The 24,811-nt window shown below is 51.7% G+C and overlaps 1 protein-coding gene across 2 annotated transcripts in view; it reads right to left on the bottom strand.

Moving 5' to 3' along the window:
* The window catches only part of IGSF21 (immunoglobin superfamily member 21), a 155,961-nt gene that overhangs the window by 16,708 nt on the left and 114,442 nt on the right, over positions 1-24,811 (bottom strand). For both annotated transcript variants that reach the window (XM_048519241.1, XM_048519242.1), the window contains 3 exons: positions 18,860-18,978; positions 5,730-5,845; positions 1,484-1,955 (listed from right to left, as the gene is read on the bottom strand). In XM_048519241.1, the coding sequence (XP_048375198.1) occupies positions 1,484-1,955; positions 5,730-5,845; positions 18,860-18,978 (707 nt within the window). The remainder of the gene's footprint in view (positions 1-1,483; positions 1,956-5,729; positions 5,846-18,859; positions 18,979-24,811) is intronic.

Here is a 24,811-nt window from a genome sequence, read left to right as displayed (position 1 = left end):
TTTATTATTTTAATTGTAAACCACCTCGAGCAGGATTCTGGAGAGGTAGCACAGAAATCTCCAAAATGAGCAAACAGAAAAATTTGAAAAAGCACAGGATTCCTTGGATAAAACACCAGAGTCTGGGGGCGGGAGGTGGGGGGGGGGGGGATGGCTGTCTCTGCTATTTCCTTATTCATGCACTCTATCTAGCACCCGAAACCATACAAACGCTCCTGAGGCAATTAGCCTTCACTGATTAAAAAGGGACACGGCCTGCCCTCCCCCCATAAAACAATTTATATTTCCGTGTGGAGCTGAGTTCCATAACGTCTTTTGCTGTCTGGTTGCATTATTTTCACATTTTGTGACCTGTCTTGAGTTGTAGCAAGAAAGGTGGGCTCTTAATGAAGCAAATAAATAAATTACTTATCAGCAAATGTGAGAAATCAAGCCTGCATTGGCTGACTGCGGGAGGGAGGGGAGCTCTTCAAGGAGAGATAGGAAACACCTCACCCCCTCCCACGCCCCTCCCACTCCCCCAGCACCAATTCCTCTCACCCGGAACTTGTTTATGGTTTCAAAGCTCAACTGGAGAAAAAAATCACTCTAAAGCGATGAGGGAAGGTATCAGCACTGCCTCCTGCATAACACCTGAAACGGCCTTATGCTGAGCCACGCCTTTTGGCCGTTAAGGACAGTTTTCTCTACTCAGACTGGCAGCTGCTCTCCAGAGTCCCAGGCAGAGGTCTTTCACATCACAGACCACCTGGTCCTTTTACCTGGAGAGGTGGGGAACTGAGCCCACCGCCGTCTTCTGCAAGCACAGTCTGAGCCAGGGCCACTCTGCTATTTATGCATTGCTCTTGCAAGCCTCCTTCACCCTCTTTCTACCCATGGGCTCAGAAAGCCCAAATTCCCTGCACAGCATCCTCCACCATTTAACATCAGGATCCTGGCCTGTTCCCGCAATCACAGGTCTGTGGCTGGCAACCGGTGCTCGGCTGTGCGGGCAATCTCCGAGCCAGGTGGCAACTTGGTCTGACTCTGCTCTAGTGGCTGCTAGTCCCAAAACTTCAATCCCAACAGTGGCTCATAGCCAGAAAGGGCACCAGGGAACCCTAGGAGACTGGAATGGTCACCACGGGCCTCCTTTGGTCACCACTGCTATGTTCATCCCATAGCCAGGAACCACCACCACCACCCCTGACGTAGGTGGCCAATCTGTATGGCAGTCATTTTAAAATCCCCTCCCCTTTGTTCAGTTCTAGGAAGTGCTTCCCATTTCACCCCTGCGTTGGTACCTATGGTCCATCCTGGAGAAACCAATGTCTGGAAACGCCTGCATTCATGCTAACATTTCAGGGTGATTGACAGGCGACAGCTTGGAACAGACAAAGCGGAGGTGCGACTGCCACCTTGACAGGTGTGCATCTCCTCCTCCTGAGCCCAGCCCACCCGCTGTTCTCCCACCGGCCGCAGCACTCGATCCCCTCCCTCTTACCTAGGGTCACCTCGGACTGCATGGGCATAGAGAGGGCGGGGTGCTTGACCTCACAACTGAAGAGGGCTTCATTGTCTATCTGGGGGTTAAGCGTCCACATGAGCATTGCCCGCACCTCCACGGTCCCGTCGCTGAGGGGGATGTGGGTGTGGTGGAAGTAGTAGATGGGCTCCACATTGTGGATCCAGCGTGGAAACTCCCGGCTCACCACAGTCTCTGGGACCACGTCTGTGGCTGGGCTGAAGAGGAGTCCCTGGTCGGGGGTGAGGCCTTTGAAGGGGTCCTCCGTGAAGGGCCTCCCACCGTGGTCTTCCACGTCCATGAGGGACAGCGACTTCTGCATCTTGGTGTCGTCCAGGTCCCGGTTCAGCAGGTTCCGAGATGCTCGGCCATCTTGCAAGCTAGCAGCGTTGACTGGGGGATCTGCCAGGGGGATCACCTCGATCAGCTCCCCGTCTCTCTTGAAGTACACCTGGAGCGAAGAAGAAGAGAAGACACTAAGAATCTGTCAGAACATGTGTTTAGATGAGCAAAATCTAAATGACAGCTGGACCCTCCTCCTAGCAGGTGCCGTGTGCAAAATTAGGACTGAGTGAACAACATGTACCGTGTGCAAAACTGATAAGGTGAGGGCACCTGATTGGTACCACATTTGTATATAGATAGCACAGACAACAGAGTGATTTGTGCCTGAAAACACCTGTGGTCTGGCGAAGCACTTTGTCAGTAGATAGCAATAAATAGAACTGCACTGGTGACTGTGTGTCTGTCAGTTCTTGTCTACATTGCGTCCTGCAAGGTGGTCTACTCCGAGTAAATCCGCTGCTTCAACAGAACCATAGAGTTGGAAGAGACCACAAGGGCCATCAAGTCCAACCCCCTGCGATGCAGGAACACACAATCAAAGCACTCCCGACATATGCTGATCCAGCCTCTGTTTAAAAACCTCCAAAGAAGGAGACTCCACCACTCTCCGAGGCAGTGAATTCCACGATCAAACAGAAAACTGCAGTGCGGACAAAGGGGCATCCCCGTTCCGTTCCTCCACTGCTCCTGAGTGTCCCTCTGTCTGGCACTCCAGTCCTAACCCTGAACTCAGCTCTAACTAGGAGAATTTCTAACATGAATGCCCAGATGTGGAGCATGCCCCTTCCATTTCTTTCATATCCCCGTGCTCAAAGGCGCACTTAGCAAACATTGCAAAAAGTCATACCCAGTGGTGGGATCCAAAAATTTTAGTAACAGGTTCCCATGGTGGTGGGATTCAAACTGTGGTGTAGCGCCAGTGGGGCTGGGCGGGGCACGACGGAGGTGTGGCCGGGCATTCCGGGGGCGGGGCATTCCTGGGCGGGGCTGTGGCAAGGACGCAGCTGCTGCGCCGGTCCTTGGGCGGGAAACGAAGGCATGCAGGCGCAGGTTGCCACGCACGCCGGTGCACCTCCTGCTAGACTGCTTCCAGTTCTGCACGCTACTGCTGAGAGGAGGGGCGTAACTAAGGCAAAAATCACGTGGCAAAATCACCCATTAGTAACCCCCTCTGGGCACACACAAAAAATTAGTAACCTACTCTCGGGAACCTGTGAGAACCTGCTGGATCCCACCTCTGGTCATACCGATGACCACATCAGGAATCTTTTCTTTTTTGGCAGTGTGTTACTGAGGTACACAAGGGTAAAACAGCCCACACAAAGAATCCCTGGTTCAATTGTGTACATCAAGATGGGATTGTTTTGCACTGTTTTATCCATGGACAGGTCTGTGGGGAAGCAGTAGGCTCTGAAAGCAGTAGCCAACTGTATGCACTGGCGTGCTACGGTCTGTGGCCCAGGGGAAGGGCTGAGGTGCCTCTGTTTTGTAGGCGGAAAATCCCCGGTTCAATTCCTGCAATCTCCTGATTAATAGACCAGGCAGCAGGTGATGTGAAAGACTCTGGAGAGCCACTGTTAGCCTGAGCAGGCAAGACTGCCCTTGATCGACCAAGGGCCGGATTCTGTATTAGGCAGCTTTATGAGTGACCCCTGTGTGTGATGGGTGGGAACAGGAAACACCAGACATGGAGCACTGAACGACGGGGCCGGACTGAGGGATGCTTGGAACCATGGGCAGGTGTGCATCTCAAACACAGAACCTCAGCAGAAATGGAGGAACAGCAAAAGAACTAGGGTGTGCCCTAAGCATGTGCAGAGTGCCAACCCAGCCCTATCCAGTCCCAGAGCTTCCCTACTTGCGAGACCGCTCAGGCATGCGCGCAGAAGATGCTGCTATGCCGGGAGGGGGTCTGCGTGCGGAGCGGGCGGTACATCTCCGCTGCAGAGGTAACGCCTGTTAAAATCATTTTGAATTTGTCTCTCTGAAGAGAAGATTGCATTCCCTTTCCAAAAAGCTCTTTTCAAGCCTCCGATGTCACGGTGTAATGAAACAGCCACCGGAATGTTTGCTGATAAGTGTTGTGTGGGTTTTTTTTTTTAAAAGCAGACAAAGTCTTTCTCCCCCACCCCCCCACTTTTTAGAATTTAAATGCTTCAGATATGGGAATGAATGAGTAGCAATAATTCCACAGAACCCTGGCGCTTCCACCCCGTTTGTGTTAGCATAAAAGGAAGCCATTCAGGGGAGCGCAGCCCAGAGAGACGGCCTCGAAAGGGAAATGAGACAACTACTTGAAGGAATAAAAATCAGCCAAGCCCTGGGTTGTAGGAGAAGGCGTCGTGTCTAAAGCACACATACAGTGACACAGAGAACAATCGGTCTTTCGCACAACAGCCCTACGAGGCCCAGTTCCCACTTCAGAACCCAGAAAATATGGCTCTGCCTCACCTGAGCCCGGAAACCTGGCCTTCCAGTTAAGAAGCCAAACTCAGGTAATGATGAGCCCGGCAGGGGCGGAAACAGGAAGAGCCTCGTCCAGGCTTCTATCAACATTGTAAAGAAGATGGGAGAATCTGCCCACGGATCTCTCAGTGCCTTCTCTCTTTTGGCCCCCAGAATGCTGCAAATTATGGTCTGTATGTGATAAGAGCATCAGAAGAGCCCAGTGGTCCATCTAGTCCAGCATCCCGTCTCACAGAGTGGCCAGCCAGTTCCCCTGGAGAGTGCACAACAGGGCAGAAAGGCCAAGACCTTTCCCCAGGTTGCCTCCCAGGCATGGGGATTCACAGGTTGACTGCCTCTGAACAAGGAGGTTCCCTATGGTCACCATGGCTAGTAGCCACTGACAGACCCCTCCTCTATGATCTGTCTAATCCCCTTCCAAAGCTGTCTCTGCCTGCGGCCGTCACAACGTGCTCTGGCAGTGATTTCCACATTTTAATCTCTGGTTGTCATCACTGGACTGACTTCCAGGTGACCTCCCCACGATCCATCCACCTCTAAACCCCATGATCTGGGTGCATTCATTGATTCTCTTTCTCCATCAGTACTGTCAGCTTTCTGGCACGAAAAAGGAGGAACTGCCCTGTCCGTCTCAGTAGCACAGCTTCTCTGCTGAATGGCAACAGACCAAGATTTTCAATGTATTGTCGAAGGCTTTCACGGCCAGAATCACTTGGGCGCTGTGTGGTTTCCGGGCTGTATGGCCATGTTCTAGCAGCATTCTCTCCTGACGTTTCGCCTGCATCTGTGGCTGGCAGCCACAGATGCAGGCGAAACGTCAGGAGAGAATGCTGCTAGAACACAGTCATACAGCCCGGAAACCACACAGCGCCCAAGACCAAGATTTGTTCCCAAAGGAAGGACTCCCTGGCCACTGCAGTATATGGGCGAGGCTTTGGTCACCTGTCCTGGGAGAGGCTGTGGCTCAGTGGTGGAGCAACTGTTTGGCAAGCCAAAGGTTGCAGGTTTGATTCCTGACATCGATAGATATAAAAGGACCAGGCATTGGTGCTTTGAAGGATCTTTCTCTGGGACCCTGGGGAACCTCTGTCAGTCAAAGGAGACAAAACCGACTTTGATGGACAGGTGCAGGGAGGGGTCTTACTCAGGAGAAGGCAACTCCAAGTGCTCAGGTGAGATGAGTCAGGAGCCCCCTCCCCCGTTGCCCTCGCATGACTCTCTGCAAACTCCAAGTTCACCTTGCTTGTGGCTCAGTGGCAGAAGTAAACTCTGGGGCTCCCTGTGATGGCAGTTTTGAGCCCAAATGCCAGAAAGGGCAGGAGTCCAGGCGCAGATGCCATTCCAGAGGGCTCAGCATCCCCTGTTAGGGGCAAAGGAATCTCCACCATCCCCCTCTCCCGGAGAGGTGACTCACCACAGGTGCTGGCTTCCCACCAGAGACGATGCAGACCAAGGTGAAGTTCTGAGCCTGGTAGCGGCTGAAGGGGGCAGGCGTGTCTGCGGCGATGACCGAGATCGAGAGGGGAGGAGCTGCAGGAAGGAGGAAGGAAGGAAGGAAAAAGCCCTTGGGGTTATTGCGAAAGGATGTTTGCATCATTCCCAAAAAGAGTCTGGCCCCACCAGCACGTCTGAGATTCAGGCTCCAGCTGACCAACACAAATACCCTCCAAACCACAGGTGTCAAACTCGCGACCCTCCAGATGTTATGGACTACAGTTCCCATCATCCCCTGCCAGCATGATGGGAACTATAGTCCATACCATCTGGAGGGCCGCGAGTTTGTTACCTATGCTCCAAATAGTCTTCAAGAAGGGGGCCATGGCTCAGTGGCAGAGTATCTACTTGCCATGCGGAAGGTCACGGGCTCAGGCCTCGAAATCTCCAGTGAAAAAGACCAGGCAGGAGGTGATGTGGAACTCTTGCATGAGCCGCTGAGCCGACAAGGCTGGCTTTAATGGACCCAGCAGGGACTGAGCCGTTCCCAGGCTCTTGTTGGTCCATCAGAATTCGAAAATCAAGACAATGACAGGATAATCTCTTTTTAATAACCGGAGAGTGGGAAAAAAACCCAGCTTGTAGGATTCTCAGCCTGGGTGTTGTTATTCAATCAAAGTAGCAAAGACTGGCACTTTTCAGACATGTAGACATATATCACAGTAATTTAACAATTAAAACTTTTTTCATGGCTCATGAGATGGTGCGCGTGGGATGAGGGATTGTGGTGTTTGCGTGTGTGTGTGTGTGTTGTGGGGGGAGGGTGTTTCAAGTTTGTACAGAGCGAAAATGCTCGGAGCCCTGCAAGCAAAGAATAACAAGAATTCATCAGCAGCTGATACTGAAAAGCCAAAGGCGAGTTACACTCCTCACATAGCCGGTGAACAGCAAGGGAGGGGGTGGAAGCAGGGGCCGTTCCCTCTCTGTAATATCTGCTTACATCTCTGGCTGAGATGGGGCAAACCACCACACAAACACGCCCTTCGATCCCTTTCCGCTCCCACGGGATCTGCTGGCCTGTCAGGTTCCTCTTCTTTTCTTTTCTTACTCATTCCTGGTGGTCAGTATGTTTACAGCCGGTCCTTTTTAGAAGCCCATGAAGGCAGGCCTGACATCAGCCAGGGCTCTGGGCTTTCCCCTCAACCCTCCGCTTCTTCTGTGCTGCTCACTGCAAAAGCTGAATATTCCTTTTTTTTTTTTTTTTTAAAGTGTGTTTGTGTGTGTGTGTGTGTGGGGGGGGGAGAGACACAGACAGTAACTCCGGCACGGTTGTCGGCTTGCTTGACTGGCTGCATTGCAGATTGGAGGATTGGGCTGTTTTTCCACCACACAGAACTGGAGGCAGAATTTCATCCCGATTCATCATTTCCACAGCATTTTTCAGGATGCAAAGCCAGACACTCTTTTCTCCAACACATTATACTGACTTTATCCCAGATGTGGGGAAAACCGTACGGTTGTGCAGGGAAAGGCGGCCACGGTGGCCGTCATGCGTGTGGATGGCCCCAGACTCGTTTCTGGCCTCCCCCATGGAAAGGTCTGTGGGTCACCCAGCTAAGAAATACCTGAACAGGTTATTGCCAGGAAGAGAAGTGGCGGATTGATCTGGAAACAGAGCTGTAAAATGCGCAACTAATTTGTGGAACTCCCAGGGAGGGGAAGGATAGCACCCCTCTGTAGTCTACTGTCCGGCACTAAGCTTGCTGGGTTGATAAAGTGGCCGTGTGGCTTGCCCAGAAGCGGAAACAGGTAAGATCCTCTTCCAGGAAAAATATAAAGTGGGCAGAAAGCAGTTTATGGCTTGACCCCACAAGCAGCCACAGAGACTACAGCCCTGGAGGAGCAGCAGTGGCGTAGGAGGTTAAGAGCTCGTGGATCTAATCTGGAGGAACCGGGTTTGATTCCCAGCCCCGCTGCCTGAGCTGTGGAGGCTTATCTGGGGAATTCAGATTAGCCTGTACACTCCCACACACGCCAGCTGGGTGACCTTGGGCTAGTCACAGCTTCTTGGAGCTCTCTCAGCCCCACCTACCTCACAGGTGTTTGTTGTGAGGGGGGAAGGGCAAGGAGATTGTCAGCCCCTTTGAGTCTCCTGCAGGAGAGAAAGGGGGGATATAAATCCAAACTCTTCTTCTTCTTCTTCATGTCAAGTGGGGTCACCTACAGGGGCTCCATTGAAAAGGAAAAGGAGAATTCTCTCCCACGCCTCTTAGCCGGAGGGTGTGCCGATTTTATTTTCCATTGTTGTCCCAAAATTTTACTCTTTCCTGAAATTCTGTTATTTTCACCTGAACTGCAAAGGAGTGCCTGAATAAATGTTTGAACTGAAGCCCATGTGGCTGTTACAGCTTTCAGCTCCTCCCCTCCCCCACCCCCACATTGCCCATCGGTAAAACACTACAAAAAAGCAGTTTAAATGCGATTACTAGCTTGACTGCATCAACATCTGTTTTGTCCAACGACCGATGCAGGCATTTGCTCCTGTCTATTGGTCAAATGCTCGATATGCCGGCACTTATCACATCAAAATTGCTTTACTGTAGAGTTTTATGCATTCACCTACATCCGGGGCAAACTAGATGTGGAGTGCAGCTCTGCAAGGTATTCGTAATGATCCTGGTCCCCGGTCGCTTCCCTTGAGACGATCAGCAGCGTAACATTACAGATGACAACTGCAACCTACATATCCGGAGACAAGCTCTGGTCCGTTTCCAAGCCATCTACAGGAGCTCAGGCTGCCAGAATGAAGGGGAGATGTAGCCTTCCAGATGGAAAGCGGGTCAGCTTGGCGTACTGGGAACTGCAGCTTCTTGATGGCCGTGCTGAAATTAAGACAGCTCGGCTGATTTATACCAAGCGACAGGCTCTCATGCTCGGAGCTGCGCTCTGATCCTCCAGTGGGATTTCTCGTGCTGCATCCCAAAATCAGCACCTTTACTTAGAAGTTGAGGGTTGGCTTCCCACTCAAAAGCATCAAGCAACTTTTTAGAAATGCACGCCTGCCGTCCCTGCTCCCCAAAGGCATCTTGGGGAATGAATTTTAGAAGCGGCTGCGTTTGGAAAGATCTTTGCAGGCGCCCCGGCTGAAGCGGTCGCTTTTGGTTTTGTGTCTGACAGCAAGTGAGTCAGAGGTTCCACTACATAGTCCCGCTGTAGTTGTTCTGCTCCATTCAACAAGGAGGACAGCACAGGATTTCCTCAGGGAGATATCCTGTCTTGAGAATTGGGGTAGGAGTTTTTGCAGCTCAACCTGTACCTGCTTAGAATATTTTCACGGCTGTGTAAAGTTCCAACCCACCAGGGGAGGTTCTGAAAGCTGGCGGCGAGAGACGCCCGTGCTCTGTCATGTCACGTCTCTGTCCTCCCAAAGGCCCCGCTGAAATATGTCCTGCTTTCTCCTCCCCCTGTATCAATGGGACGTGAGTCCCCCAAATGTAAAATCATAGATCTGCGTCAAAGCGTGAGAAAAATGGACTTGCTAGGAAGGATGAGAAATGGTCCTGGGAAGGCGTTTGCAGGAGAGAGATAGCAGACAGATAAATTGAGAACAGGGAGGTGGAGGAAATATAGATGCCAACCCGAAGAGGGCTGGCAAGCAGTTTAAATAACGGAAGGGGGCGGCTGGTGCCCCACTGCATTGTGGGTGCCTGATGGAAGATTAGCGGTCCTGTCAGGCCCAGGACAATGTTTAATGCATTGTTGCTACAGCCCAGAAACTGAGGTGGTTCGGGAACTCAACCTGCCTGCCCAGAAATAGGGTGTACGTGCAGCTTCCAGATCTACAGCTAGAGTGGAAGCCGTCCCACCAGCATCTCTGGACCCCCACTACCACTCAGTAAGCCGGATGGGGCAAAATAAATAATCATCCTAATGGTATGATGTCACTTCCAGGGCAAACCTGGAAGTGACATCATGCTGCTCTCGAATTCAACAAAAAAATCTACAGTAAAACCACAGAGTTTCCACGAAATTCTAGAGTGGTGTGATGTCAGTTCTAGGTTTGCTCCAGAAATGGCATCATGCTGTCAGCAGAGTGGTGCCGCCCCATGTCCCCGCTGGGCACCAGCCACTGGATGGCAGCTTGTGCCATCTGTAATAGACCCCTTGCACCAGCTGCTAAGTAGTGGGGGCGGGGGGCAGCAAGGTCTGCCCCTCCCCCAAGCCTTATGTTTGTCATTGGAGATGATGCTGTATTTCCTGCTGCCCTCAATGCCAAGGCAAAGGGACAGGGCCTTTTTGGTCCTCTCGCCCTACCTGCGGCACACCTTTCCCACCCCTGGTCTGGCACTGTTTTTATTTTATTTCAGTGTTAAACCAAGATTTCTTATTCAGACCTGCCACGAACTCCTCATTTTTGTAACTGATTAACAGCATGTTTCACACTGTCTCTAATATTATCACTATATTAGGTCTGTGAATTATTTCAGCGCTGGGTTTAATGTGGTTAAACGGGGCTGACTGGCTGGTATTTCTTTATGATATGCAACTGTACTTTGAGGATTTAGTTACATTATCTCATTCTACATACATTGCATGTAATACATGTCCGATACATACGTGTGGCTGATTTACTGATGCCCAGACAGCACTAAAAGATGCATATATTTTACAAGACAAATTCAGCGCAAAGGACAGAAAATGCTACAAAATATGTGCAGCCGAGAGACGTGAAACTGAAATGGAGACGCTGGGGTTCTATACCTTCTCTGGGCCAAGGAAGGCCATGGAGGGGGGGAGGGCTGCACTGGAGATATCTCCCCGGTGGTCTTACACCAAGGACTCTCTGGCTTCTCGCAAGCCCCCAGCTTCTGGGCTCTAAGTCAATTCCAGGCTGAGCCAAATGGCAGTCCCTGTAGCTCTTGGCCAGCTGTCAACACCAGCCCAAAGGGACTGGCGAGGCACCGGGCCAGGCAAGCTGGCCATCACCCCAGCCCCTCCCTCTCAGTTGCCCTGCGGCAGCTCCGTTTCTGCCACGAGCTGGTAACCTTCCGCTGTTCCCCTCCATCATCCAGCCAAGCTCTCTGGACCATGAAGTCACACATCATGACCAATTAAAGGTGCCGTCTGGAGGAAGGAAACTTTACCTAATCCTGAGGCTGTTAAATTTAGACTCCTGCAACCGGGGAGGCGTAAAGCATTTCGGCTGACCTGGGAGATGTCAGAATCTAATGATGTAGCTGCAGGTTTTTCCCCAGCACCGATTACGAGAGGGCGAAGGAGAAAGCCAGTGGACAAGAAAAGCCGGCCCGGCAGCAGTTTTGTTTCCTCCACAGCTTTGCTGTGGGGGAGCCCAAAGCAATGTTTTCCCTACCAAAGGCTGAAGGGAAGGTTTGCTGGAGCAGCCAGGCAGAAGTCTAAGAGAAACAAAAGGGGTTTTTTGTTCCCCTGTCCAGAGCACCTTGGAAGTGCCCTCAGCCCATTCTGTCTGAATCTATCTTTGCCCCCTCCTTTGAGGAAAGGAGGGTTATTCTTCAAGGAACTGGCATTGGACGGCACTGGCTGGTTGGTGCCTCTGGGCATCCCCAAATCTCAGAATAAAATTATAGTGTTGAATGAGGTTTCCATTTCTATCATCAATCCAGTGTCCAAGCCTGGGACTGGCAGTCTTCTCTGCAGCCGAGAGGTGTGTGTGTGTGTGTGTGGGGGGGTGCCACCTATGTGCCCGCTGGGCCTGCATCTTCCTCTGTAGACTCAGGCAGGGAGCAGAGATGCTCTTGGGTGTGGTGGGTTTCCCGGGTTGTATGGCTGTGTTCCAGTAGCATTTTCTCCTGATGTTTTGCCAGCATCTGTGGTGAAACATCAGGAGAAAATGCTACTGAAACACAGCCATACAACCCAGAAAACCCACAACACCCTAGTGATTCTGGCCATGAAAGCCTTTGACAATACAGAGATGCTCTTGTTTGGTCACCCATTCCTCCTTCGCTCTTTCTGGGGGTTGCCCTTTTCTATGACGGGTGACTCAGGAGCTGAAGCTCCTTGAATTCTTCCCTCCCTGCCCCAAATAGCCCCTAACAGCCTGTTTGACCCTCTTTGGGGAAATCTGAACTGGCCTGCTGGAGCAAAGCGCCTTGCAAGTCTGGCAGAGGAGCTGGCTGGATTGACTGCTCCGGACGCCTGTCAATCAAGCTGCAAACCATCCTCCCGCAGCTGCTGGTTTCCTCTGCTGACACCATTACAGTTCTCTCTCATCTTTCCGGCTATATCCTTCCTGCAAAAGCCACACCAAGCGTGAGCACTCCCTCACATCCAGCACATCAAGGTTGCTACAGATTCCAGGGCTTTCAAACAAGGCCTTGTGTCTCCAACAAAAAATATATATAGAGAGAGAAGATTCAAAGTCCTCACTTGCTTATTTCCAGCTTGGGAGATGCATTCATTCTCCAAAATTGCATGAAATCTCATTTCCCACAAATTCTGACTTCAGTTTTGAGATGGAAAGCAGAAGACTTAATCTAGTTTTGTGGCACCTCTTTTCCCCTGTATGCTTCCCTGCTGCCTGACAGGCAAAAATGCAACAGGTGAAGCTTTCTCTGTTACAGCATTCCAGAGCTACTGGATGAAGGCATGACTGGAGCCACTCTAGGAAAATGACTGGAGCCACTCTAGGAAAATGGAACAGGGCGGGGCTGTTGGGGCCAAGATGTAAACACCTTGTTTACATAAACAAGGGGTCTCCAGCAGCAAGTTTCCCCCTTGACAAGAGCAGCTGTAGGAGGATGCCATTTGGAGAGTGGCACCAGTTGGCGCGCTTCCTTTATATGCCATTTTCTGGACCACAATTGTCTGGACCCAGCTTGTGCACCCAAGTTAAGAGACACATCCAAGCTCCATGAAGATATCCCGGGACAGCCAGTGCAGTGTAGGGCTTAGAATCAGATCAGGAAAGAGGACCTGGGCTCAAATTCCAACAACCATGAAACTCCTTGGGGGACCTTAAGCTGGTCACTTTTTCTTGACCTACCTCCTAAGATTGTTGTGAGGATAAAATGCAGGAAAACCACATACTTAAATTTGTTGGAGGAAGAATGAGACCAAGCTGTGAGAGGCGGGCAGACCGACTGTAAGTTTCTCTCACCAGGGCAAATCACAGCTTTAGGGGTCATTTAAGGTTGGGAAATGGTATGGGGGTGTGCTTTGGTGAAACCTTCCGGCTGTGGTCGTAAGATAATAAAACTAAAGGCATCCTTTGGCTACCATCTGCAGGTAACAAGTACGATTCCGTTGCGGACCTTTCCGGCGATTTGCCCGGCCTTTGGTTTTCTCCAGGCCCCGCCTAGATCCAGCGAACCCAGGAGGCAAGTTTAATTGCAGCAATCAGGCCTCCGCTCTCCTAAGACAGTATTTATCAGAGAAATGTACCGGATGCAGCAGAGGAAGGAAAATTAAAAACACGGCATGCTTAATGCAACGCTGTCTGCGAGAAGGGGGTGGACAGGAGCTCCCAGCGGGTGATGGTTTTATGCCCTGAAGCATAAGATTTGATTGCCTTTAATGTCCCAGCTCGCATAGCTACACATGTTATTACCAGGCATAAAATCACCTGAACCCGGCTTCTGGTGCCAGGCGTGGGTTTCACGCTGGTGACCCTTTGGCTGCTTCATTCCCCACAGGCTGACTCAACGGACCGTTTGTTCCCGTTACGGCTCCCAAATTGAAAGATCACTTTTGGCATCTGGGAGGCTTGCCCGTTCTTTACAGTGACGCCGAAAGACAACTCAGGCATGGTCTGGATTGGCCAGGGAGGTTGGGGGGGGGGGGAGTCCACAGCTCTGCACCAAAGCCCCCGCTTGGCATGCAGGAAACTTCCAGTTCGGTCCCCAGAATCTCCTTCCAGAGGATTGTTCTATCATCCCCTGCCAGCATGCTGGAAGGGGATGACGGGAACTGTAGTCCATAACATCTGGAGGGCCGCGAGTTTGACACCTGTGACTTAAAACGTCTCAGGTAACAGCCCAGAGACCCAGGAAAGCTGCAGCCATTCGGAGTGCAGAGTGAGGCTTGCTGGCTGGGGGGAGCAGACACACCTGGGGCCCCATCTAGACAGAGAGCTGCATTTCCGCTGCATGCAGTCCAGAGCATCTGCTTGGCCTGCAGAAAGTTGTCAGCTGAAGCCTTGCTATGCGCTGCTGCAGGAACTCAGGTGAGATGTTTGAGAAAGACCTGCTGCCAACCACACGAGACACCCCCTGGTGAGATGGACCGCTGGGAACACAGGGGTGGGGCGGGGGAGGGGAGGATTCTGCAGATAACTCTTTTGCTGCATGAAGCCCCAAGTAGCCTTTGCTCCTGCACTTTGCTGCTTCCCCAGGGACACCCGGATCTCTTCTGCTGCCTTTCTGCTCTTCCCGTAGCCTAGAGGTTCCCCTCTCTGCCCCTCTTCCTTCCTGGGCTGTTTTTCTGGATCATGTCCTTCTTCACTGCTCAGTCGCACCCCTCCACACCCCACACAGAAGATTCCGGGCCTTGGCCTGCAGCTGCCCCCGGCTTCCAGCGAGCCCAGTGTGTGTATCCCCAGGCCCTGATCTTGCACAGTGCTCCACCCTCGTGTTGCAGACTCCCCTGACAATGCCGGGCGCCACCAGGAAAATAACAGCCTTCTGTACGTTCCGTCCCAGCGCCCTGGCTAAGAGGCTTCTCCGGAGTCCTCTTTCCTGGCTCCCTCTGGGGATCGTTCCACCGGCAGGGTTTCTTACCTCATTACCAAGAGACTTGTAAGTTGAAAGCCACAGAGATTGAACAAGAGGCCGCCCTGGAAGGCTCTTCCCGTTTTAATGGGTGCTGCTGGGCTAATCTGTAGGCGGAACAGCTTTTCCCTGGGTGATTTAACGCAAGTTGCGGGACCGAGTGCAGGGGGGGGTGGGTGGGGGCAGAGAAATGAATTAACAGAGTGTATGAGAGCGAGAAGGAGAGAGAGAAATGGAGGAGAAGGAGCCACGGAGCTAAATCTAAGCCTCTCCGCAGGTACAGCTTGCGGAGAAGGATAAATTCTTGAGGTCAGGACTGGAGTGCTCCTGGGCACCTACCTGGAAGGAAGCCGCACGCTTGGTAACAAAACTCTGCAAATCCTCCCTAGGAGATCTGATCCACCTAGACGCCAAAGCACACCCCGACTGAGCGCCAGCCCAAGAGGGCAATTTGCACAGAGCAGGATTGACACATTCAGTTCGCAGCACACGGGCATATTTATGAGTCTCATTTAGACTTCTGGCTTCGTGTGCTGATTGTGCGTTGGAGCCTAGACGGTAAACTGCAGCTCAGCCTGTTTCTCTTCCAGGGCAAAAGAGCATCAGTAGACCCCGGGAGGAAACTGAAGGTGGGATTCATCTGGGAAGCATTTTTGTTGTCAAAGAGGGGAGGGGCTGCTCAGGGGAATTTGGTGAGAGGCTCTACCCCAGGGGTCTGCAACCTGCGGCTCTTCAGGGGTTCATGGACTACAATTCCCATCATCCCCTGCCACCATGGCCATATTGGCAAGCCTTAAACAGAGGGCTAGGGTGGGCAAATAAGAAGTCCTGGCACTGCCTTCCTTTGGGGATGGGCAGTGTTTCAGGGAGAGGCCGCAGTTCAGTGCTTCTGCTAGGCTTGCAGAAGATCCCAGGTTCGATGCCAGGCATCTCCAGTGACAAAAGTACCAGGCAGGAGGGGGTGATGGGAGAGACCTTTCTTTGCCTGAGATCCCTGGGTCTTAGTGCCTACCTAGCAACGAGGATGATTGAGGGACTGGAGCACCTTCCTTATGAGGAGAGGCTGCAGCGTTTGGGACTCTTTAGTTTGGAGAGGAGACGTCTGAGGGGGGATATGATTGAAGTCTATAAAATTGTGCATGGGGTAGAAAATGTTGACAGAGAGAAATTTTTCTCTCTTTCTCACAATACTAGAACCAGGGGGCATTCATTGAAAATGCTGGGGGGGAAGAATTAGGACTAATAAAAGGAAACACTTCTTCACACAACGTGTGGTTGGTGTTTGGAATATGCTGCCACAGGAGGTGGTGATGGCCACTAATCTGGATAGCTTTAAAAAAGGCTTGGACAGATTGATGGAGGAGAAGTCGATCTATGGCTACCAATCTTGATCCTCTTTGATCTGAGATTGCAAATGCCTTAGCAGACCAGGTGCTCGGGAGCAACAGCCGCAGAAGGCCCTTGCTTTCACATCCTGCATGTGAGCTCCCAAAGGCACCTGGTGGGCCACTGCGAGTAGCAGAGAGCTGGACTAGATGGGCTCTGGTCTGATCCAGCTGGCTTGTTCTTATGTTCTTATGTTCTTATCCCAGAGAGCTGCTGCCAGTCTGAAGTAGACGATCCTGCCCCTGAAGCTCCAGTGGTCTGAGACAGGATAAGGCCGTTTTATGTGTTCGTAGGCATAACGGAAAGCATCCTCAGCACTGGTTCCATTCCCACAAACAGAAACAGTGTGAACAGCTTTGGAATGTCATGAGAAGGTCAGCCAGGCTTCCTTCAAGCCCAGGGTGAGGGAGGGGCACCCAAGGAGAGGGTCCCCCTCCACTGGTGGATGTATCAGAATGAAATCATTGGAGGAAAGAGGTCACAGCTGGGGATCTTTAATGCAGCCCCCTCCCACCCCTAGTATCTTGCAAAGGGACAACATCTTATGCATTTAACCTGTTTTGGCTTCTCTCCAATCTCCTCTAAATTACTTGGGGACGGGCTCTCAGATTTGGGCACAATTATGCTTTGGGCACACTTCCAGTAGCCATTGCCTCAAGGACTGATGTTCCGTCCCTGCTCCCCCTGAAGGAAAGGGCGGACGTGGCTCCGGCAAGGGCCAGTTTTGGAAGGGTCGGCTCTATTTATGAGGACATCTGAAGATGGAAAGGCCTCTCCCAGGAGCCTCGGACTTAATTGCATTCTTTGCAATGGACCTGCTGCCCTATTAGGAAATGAATTATTCTTATCCGCTGACAAGAGCTGGCTGGGAGGTTGGTGGCCTCTCTGCGAAACCTGAGGGTCGTTGAGATGTCCTGGGAGGGAGATGAACACTTGAAGCAGGACATCTCTCTGGCTAGAATGGCTGGGGCCACGCCAGGTTGGGCTGAGGAAACAGGCATTTCCTGCTTTGCAGAATTAAAGTCGTCGATTACCCTTTTCCATTAACATGTCTATCTTTCAAGATGGTGCCCACTGTGTCATTCTCACCTGGGTGAGGCAGTGAGAAAGGGAGGGGGAACTGTGCCCAGGGCATGAACTGACCGCGCACCCCCTCCCGCCCTGCCCTGCCCTGCCCTGCCCTGAAACGCCGCCCGACATGCCCCTGCCCCCTCCATGTGACTGCAATGGCGGCACCCGGGGTGAGCTGTTCCAGATGTCCCCATTGCAGCTACGCCTCTGGGGTGAGGCCCAAGCCAGGCAGCCCCTGCCAGCCCTCTTCCTGCTTCTGCTTGCACTCAAGGCTGTTTTAAAATCCCAATGCTCCCCTCATCCCCATTCAACAGACACCTTCATCCCAAGACAGTAGGGCACCTGAACTCAGGAGAAAAGCCCCGTCAATCAAATCAGGCTTCGGCCTACCAATCCTGTCGCCATGGTGATGGAACCTGCAATATCCGATAGAGCCTTTCCTTCTCAGGTGTTCTGTCTGTTCCTCAAGAAAAGGTCTTGCGGTCCCTCATTATGTGGGACCAGAAGGTAGCATGAGGCCCTCTTGCAGCATTTCCCCCTCCCCTTGTTCTGCCCCCCTACTTAGGGTTCAGGGGGCTGCTAATGCCACGAAACATGGCAGCAGCTGGTGCCGAACCGCCTCCGCCCAACGAGAGAGAAGCTCGTTTGTCAACTCCAGGTTCCTCCATGGCAAATGAAGCTGCTCAGTAAATATAAATCGCAACATCTGTTCCCTGCTGCTCCCTGGCACGGCTCGCCCGGACCTGACACTCTCTCTCGGCGGGAACGACAAAGATGGAGCCCTGCCCTCTTGGCTCCGACACCCACGACCCGCTGACTCAACAACCATCCAGCTGCCTCCCCAGCCCAGAGAGCTAGAAGAGGGGGATGAGGGACAGCTGGTGTTTGTATTTCAGCGAGACCCTCCGCAATGGCCTTTGATTCATTTTTAAAGACCTGCTTGGGCCAGAGTCACAGGCTGCTGGCTCTGCTGTCAAGGGTGTTCACACTGCAAGGGCTCAAGCACATGGCGCTTTGTTTCAAAGCTCTAGCTTCCTACCACTGACTGCCTACCGGGGCCTTCCAGCAAAAAATGGTGCCAGTTACTGGGGTCTGCAACCTGAGGCTCTCCAGACATTCATGAACTACAATTCCCATCAGCCCCTGCCAGCATGGCCAAGGGGCTGATGGGAATTGTAGTTCATGAACGTCTGGAGAGCCGCAGGTTGCAAACCCCTACACCATGCTATGGCGTAGGAGCAGCAGTGGCGTAGGAGGTTAAGAGCTCGTGCATCTAATCTGGAGGAACAGGGTTTGATTCCGAGCTCTGCCACCTGAGCTGTGGAGGCTTATCTGGGGAATTCAGATTAGCCTGTACACTCCCACACTCCCACACACGCCAGCTGGGTGACCTTGGGCTAGTCACAGCTTCTTGGAGCTCTCTCAGCCCCACCCACCTCACAGGGTGTTTGTTGTGAGGGGGGAAGGGCAAGGAGATTGTAAGCCCCTTTGAGTCTCCTGCAGGAGAGAAAGGGGGGATATAAATCCAAACTCTTCTTCTTCTTCTTTGAGGAATGGGACAGGCGGGTGGAAGTCCAGTCGCATCTTAGAGAACAATGACATTATGGCGAATGAGAGTCAAGCTCCCTTCATCCAGTGCCAGTGGGGGGAAACACGTTATGCACATTTGAAGTAAACAAAAATATTCCAAGAAGGTAAGTACTCTGGGCATAGGGACACATCAGGAGAGCCCTGAAGGATCAGAGCACAGGACCACCGGATCTTCCATCCAGATTCCAAAAGTGGGTACTCACGAGGAGCCCACGAGCAGTTCTGTCTCCAAGCAAAGAGGTTCTATTCACAACTAATATCGTGGTTCGTTAACAGCTGCTGTTGATAGAAATGGACAAAACAGGAATGAACTTACACATCACATTGAGGAAAATGTTGCCAGATGCCAGCACCACTTTCTCGCGAGTCGCTCGGTCGTAAATTCCCACGTGGCATTCATAGGGGCCGTTGTCTGAGATCCGGACCTCAGGAAGCCTGTTGGGAGGGAAGAACCGTCACAGTGAGGAAAGAGAACAGGACCGGCTCTTTCTGGTCCAGACATAGCTCAGGACCGGTTCACAGGGTTCTGGGTTCAAAAAAAGCACTGCGGCAAATTGCCTGAAGCTGTAAATGAAGAGAAGAAACAGGGACTCCACACAAATGGAAAAGCTGATGGGTTCAATCATTATGCACAAAGGAAGTAGAAAAGAAAACAAACCGTTGTTAATTCTATCAAGTGCCTTTGCTTAAAAGCTTTCCGCTCTCTTGGGAGCACCGCATCCACCTGCACAGTGGAGACACTCTTCATTCCACACACCTGTGCAATGTGGCATGGGAGGAGGACCACCAAGGCCCATTCACGTGGCTCTGCATGCCCCAGCGTGACTGCAGCCTCAAGCAATGTGTGGAAGGGCCACAGAGGAAGTGTCAGACACAGGCAACCTGCTCATCAGCTCAGCCACACGGGCTTTCTGGGGAGTCCGTTCCCACGTTCAGCTGCCTGGCATCAAGCAATGGCAGGTTGAAAATGGAAGAGTTGCAGCTGCCCACCTGCTTGCGGGAGGGCAGAGTAGGGCAGGTGCTGAGATCACGGTGGCCGAGGAATCTGGCAAGGCCATGCAGGAAATCCCAATATATGGGCAAAGGTGAGGAAGGCTGCTGACGCAGAGACAGCCCCGATGCCCAGTTCGGCTAACAGGGTTACAAGACATGCCCTTCTCTGTTTTGGAAGCCAGTGTGAGAAGGTGCTAGATTGGAGGATGGAGGCATTCCGGGAGAGAGCCCAACCCATTTGCAAAAAGGAACTATTATGGGATCTCCACAATATGAGCAGTGGTGGGATCCAAAAATTTTAGTAACAGGTTCCCATGGTGGTGGGATTCAAACTGTGGCGTAGTGCCAATGGGGCTGGGCGGGGCACGATGGGGGCGTGGGCGGGTATTCTGGGGGCGGGGCATTCCTGGGCAGGGCTGTGGCAAGGACGCAGCTGCTGCGCCGGTCCTTGGGTGGGAAACAAATGCACGCAGGCGCAGGCTGCCACGCACGCCGGTGCACCTCCTGCTAGACTGCTTCAAGCTCTGCGCGCTACTACTGAGAGGCGGGTGTAACTAAAGCAAAAATCACAAGGCAAAATCACCAATGAGTAACCCCCTCTCAGCACACACAAATAATTAGTAACCTACTCTCGGGAACCTGTGAGAACCTGCTGGATCCCACCTCTGAATATGAGGGAGGAGAAAATTGGGCCACCTGATTGTAGAAGGGAGAGGAAAGAAGTCTGGGAGGGTTAAGCTGAGGTTGCATTGATTCCTCGTCAAACACCCCCCCCCCCCACTCAGCACTGACACTTCTCTGGTCAGGCATTAAATTTACCAAGTGACACAACTTTAAATGGGCCTAAGAACAGGGGAGGGGAGACAGAATGGAGGAGGCCACAGGAAAGCAACAGAGGAATCAAAGTGCCCCTCCCTCGTCGCAGCGTCCAATTTGAAAGGGGAGCTAAAAATGGGTCTCCGTGGAGAGAGGGGAGGAAGGCTCCTTGGTCGAAAGATGGATTGACGGAGGCTGCTGGTGGCCAGATAGTGAGAGTTAATCAAAGAAAAGTGGCACCCCGGAGAGCCACACTTTGGGGAGGGCAAACAGAGAGCTCCAATTACAGACAAGCAGCCTCACAAGAAGGCACTTGGGAAGAAGGAGAGCCGCTGGGTTTGCCGGTACAAGGAGCCAAGAAGGGGAGTCTCAACAGAGCTGGGAGAAGGAGGAAGATGGTGGAGGAGGTGGTGCCAGGTGGCTTCAACAGGGAGGACCTTGAAATGAAACCGTCTCCCGAGAGAACACTGGAATTAGTGGGCAACGCAAACCAACTGGCCCGGCCTTCCGAGCAGGCAGAATCAATCTAGTCACGACTATAAGGTGGGACGTCTAAATGGAACCTCCACAGCCTGAAGCCCTCTACCTCTCAGCGACTGAGGGACAAAACAACCCCCCTGCTTGACCTGTGTGTGCTTTTCAGAGTCATCTTGCCGACCCCACGGAGATGGGGCTTTTGGGGGATTTGGAAGGGCTTTCCCGATCTCAGTGTGATGTGGTGCTGAGCCCCAAGGGATGGTGCCCTCTCTGCCCCTTGGCTGAAACCACGGCCTGTGAATTTCACCAGGTTCCTCTTGACGCTTGCTTGTTTCCCCCACCTCCGTAATCTGGCCTCCCCACAGAGCTGCCTCCCACTGCCCACAGTGGATTAAAGAGGCAAGAGAACATTTTTCCCGAGGAATTGAGTGCCATCGATCGGCTGTCTGGTTAGTAGTCAGTATTCAGATAATGGGCTGGGCGGAGGGTGGGGGGGCTGGAACGAAGCTTCTCTTCACCGGCGATGGCGCTTGGGGATCAATAAACTATTAATAAACTGCAGAAGGTTTTTTGGGAGAGATCTCTGTAATGCAGCTTAGCAGCTGGAGTTTACTAACCCTGACAGCTCTTCAGAAGGGTAAGTAATTGTGTTATTGCAATGCAGAAAAAAAACCACAAGGTAAGGGGGGCGGGGGGGGGGGAGGAAGGATCCTGAGGGATCAGAAACAGGGATCAGAAAGCAGGGTCAGGTCTGAACTCCACAGTGACCCAGAGGATGAAAAGTTGTGTTTTTAGAATATGTGAGATCAGAACTTTGATTGAAAAGAAGGAAAGCCCAGAGACCTGTGAATCCCAGTGCGTACCTGTGCACCTGGAGCTTACCGTGGGCACAGCCCCCTGACAGCTGCGCCCCATCCCGAAACTTCCTAGGGAGTTTGGGGCTGGGGTGCAGTTGAACGGTGGCCAGTGGGGTGAACCCATTTGGCGTCAGCCTCAGGTTGCCCGGGTGCAGGTGTAAACTGGAAGCTTCGAGCTGAAACAGGATCAAACTGAGCAGCTGGGATGAACAGCTCCAGCTTTATACTGTTGGCTCCGCCCCTAAGCTCTACTTGACTGTCCCTGCAATGTGCCCCCCATGTGACCCCAAGAAGTGGGGTTCAGTTTGGTTGCTGCAGAAGGCTGTGGCTTGGCTGTTACGGGGAGCTGGACACAGATTGAACGTTACTCCCATTCTGCAACCACTGGGTGCCCATCAGTTACCAGGCTCTCCTGAAACACTGGCTATCCCATACCAAGCCAGTTATGACCTTAGACCAGAGGTGGGATCCAGCAGGTTCTCACCAGTTCCCGAGAGTGGGTTACTAATTATTTGTGTGTGCTGAGAGGGGGTTCCTAATCGGGTCTACTTTTCCGTTAGAAATGCCATTAGGTCCAAAAATCATAAAGTCCTGTTGTTTCCTATGTGGCTGGTTAGCGAAGGTAGAAAACGGGATAATTCTCCCTGTTGGGCTGTTTTAAAAACATATGTTAGAAATATGGTAAAGTTCCTTGTTTAAGGAAAGTATCCTTCTTTTGATTTCTAGAAACAAAATTAAGTATTTGAAAGTATTAAGTATTTGACAGGCAGTCAATTAGAGGTAGAAGTAGTTGTTTCTGTTGGCAGTAGAGGATAGGACTTGCTATAATGAGTTTAAATTATGGACAGAAAGATACCAGCTGGAAATTAGGAACTTTTTGTTTTACAGTAAGAGTTTTTTACAGTAACAGAGAAATTATTAATGCCCCACCCCCGGAATGCCCGGCCACGCCCCTGTCATGCCCCACCCAGCCCCATTGGCGCTACGCCACTGTTTGAATCCCACCACCATGGGAACCTGTTACTAAAATTTTTGGATCCCACCACTGCCTTAGACCCTCCTATTTGCGAGACCGTTTCTGCCCCAATGGGCTGCCATGACAGCTTCGCTCATCTGAGAGAGGCTTTCTGTGGGTGCTAGTCTGCAAAATCCACCGCTGCCCCCCCTCCAGGTGCCTTCACCTGAGGAGGTCAGGAAGACTCCCTCTTCCTTGCCTTTCTGCAAAATATGCAAAACTGAATTATTGAAGAGGGCTTTTCTGTGCTAGCAACAGCGCAGGACTGCACTAAATGTCCACTAAACTTGGAAAAATTATTAGGTGCTATGCTCTATACCACTGTGTATCGTTTTCTGTAAGTTGGATCCTATGGTGTAATTTTGCATCATTTAACAAATCATGTTAACACATGCTTCGCTTCAGTGCTTTTTAGATCTTTGGTTGGTTCTACAACCCAAATCCTATTTCACTGTTTATTGGCTGTGCCATCCCATAGATTGGAGTGACTCACTCGGCGTAATCTGCCTCAAGTCCCAGTGAGACAGGCGGGCTATAAATAGCATAGATAAAAAATCAATATAAAAATTCTTCTCACAATGCAAAAAACAAAAGTTGCCTCGAGCTGGAGACTTTCCACACCCTCCAGTTGCACACTGCGACTTCTCTTACAAAACCCTCACAGCCCTCTCCAACATTCTGTAGCCGAGTAGCAATGCAGACGAGAACATTCCGTGACATCACAACAGCTCAGCCAATGGCCAGGCTGGCTCTCAGCCGGCAGCCAGTTTTCAGCCAAGTGATAAGACACTCTTCTTCTTCCCCCATATCTTTGCAATAACTTGTGATTTAAAACAGCTGGCATTTACTCGGTCTCTGCTCTCGACTCCATGGGACGCAAATCAGCCAGTGTGTCTGATTTAAATATGTTTGGTTGATCCGAGCATCATTGAGTGTGGCCAATTAATCCGCTAGGCAAATGCGGAGACGAGGAACCAGGGAAGGGAAGGCGGGGGGAACGGGCTGCCCGAATTGGAGCGTGTCTGGCTGCAAAGCTGAGCGCCTTTTACGGCAGCTTTTAGCGGGTGTTGAACTCTTCCTCCTCGGCCTTTAAAAACCCATTAACGCCTCCCCCCTCCCCGCTGCCTCTCAGCTTTAGAGCCACCGCAATCATAAAACCATTCGTTGGTTGCACGGATCCGGGAAGTGGGATCAAGGGAGAATACTGCTTAAAGGGGGAACCTTTGCAAAGCAAGACCCCCCTCCAATCCAATGGCGACGGAGGGCCGGGCCTAAGGAGGAGGGGGAACCCGGCCAAGAAGATGGCAAGAGAAGACCCTCCATTCTGAGCAACTGCAGCGCTCACTCAGGCCTTCCACACGGGACACCCTTAAAAGACAAACATAAACTGGTCTCCGAGGCGAAGGTTGATTCGATTGGCAATTAAGCTCTCGGCGCTAATCCCATTATCATTAATTGTGCTGCCATATTCCATTATGAGCCTTCATTGCTCCAACAGCACAGTCCCCGTGACTCACTGCACTGGGCTCCCCCAGCCTACGCTGCATAAGGACGGGGAGTGGGCGATCACCCCCTGGGCCCACAGGTCTAAGAAGCGAGGGAGGGTCAGGACTCCGTGGCACCCACCGATAACTTGGCATCTGCCAAGTGTTTTTAGAAAGTGTGCAAAGCCAGGAGGGGATTTTGCCCACCCTGACTGGCCACTGGAGATTTGACTGGCTGCGGAGAACCTTAAAAAGTTGCTTCGGCAGGAGCTGTCCCCACCGCACAAGGATCTCCGCTGCGTGACTGAAGGTGGGCTACGTGTGTATGCAAGAAAATATTTCCAAACAATAACGTACATTTCAAAAGGCATCCTGTTAGAAGGACCTTCTGGTGGAAATGTTGTAGCTTTGCTGTAATGCATGACCTCAACCCTTCATATTTTGTAACTGACTGTACCTCTCTTGTGGCAGCCATTTTGTATCGAGCTCCATCTCATGTAGTGGACATTTTGTATCTGGCTCCTCCTGTTGTGAAATAGGAGAAATGTGTTCTCTACTAGAATAAGAGAAGTGGGAACTAAAAGGGTTAAAGGTTTTTAATAGGGTAATGTTTGTTCAAGAGTTTC

The sequence above is a fragment of the Sphaerodactylus townsendi genome, linkage group LG16 (assembly GCF_021028975.2).
Source record: "Sphaerodactylus townsendi isolate TG3544 linkage group LG16, MPM_Stown_v2.3, whole genome shotgun sequence".
In the NCBI taxonomy this organism is placed as follows: domain Eukaryota; kingdom Metazoa; phylum Chordata; class Lepidosauria; order Squamata; family Sphaerodactylidae; genus Sphaerodactylus; species Sphaerodactylus townsendi.
The sequence above is the reverse complement of the archived record's forward strand: the minus strand, read 5'-3'. Positions and strand labels throughout refer to the sequence as shown.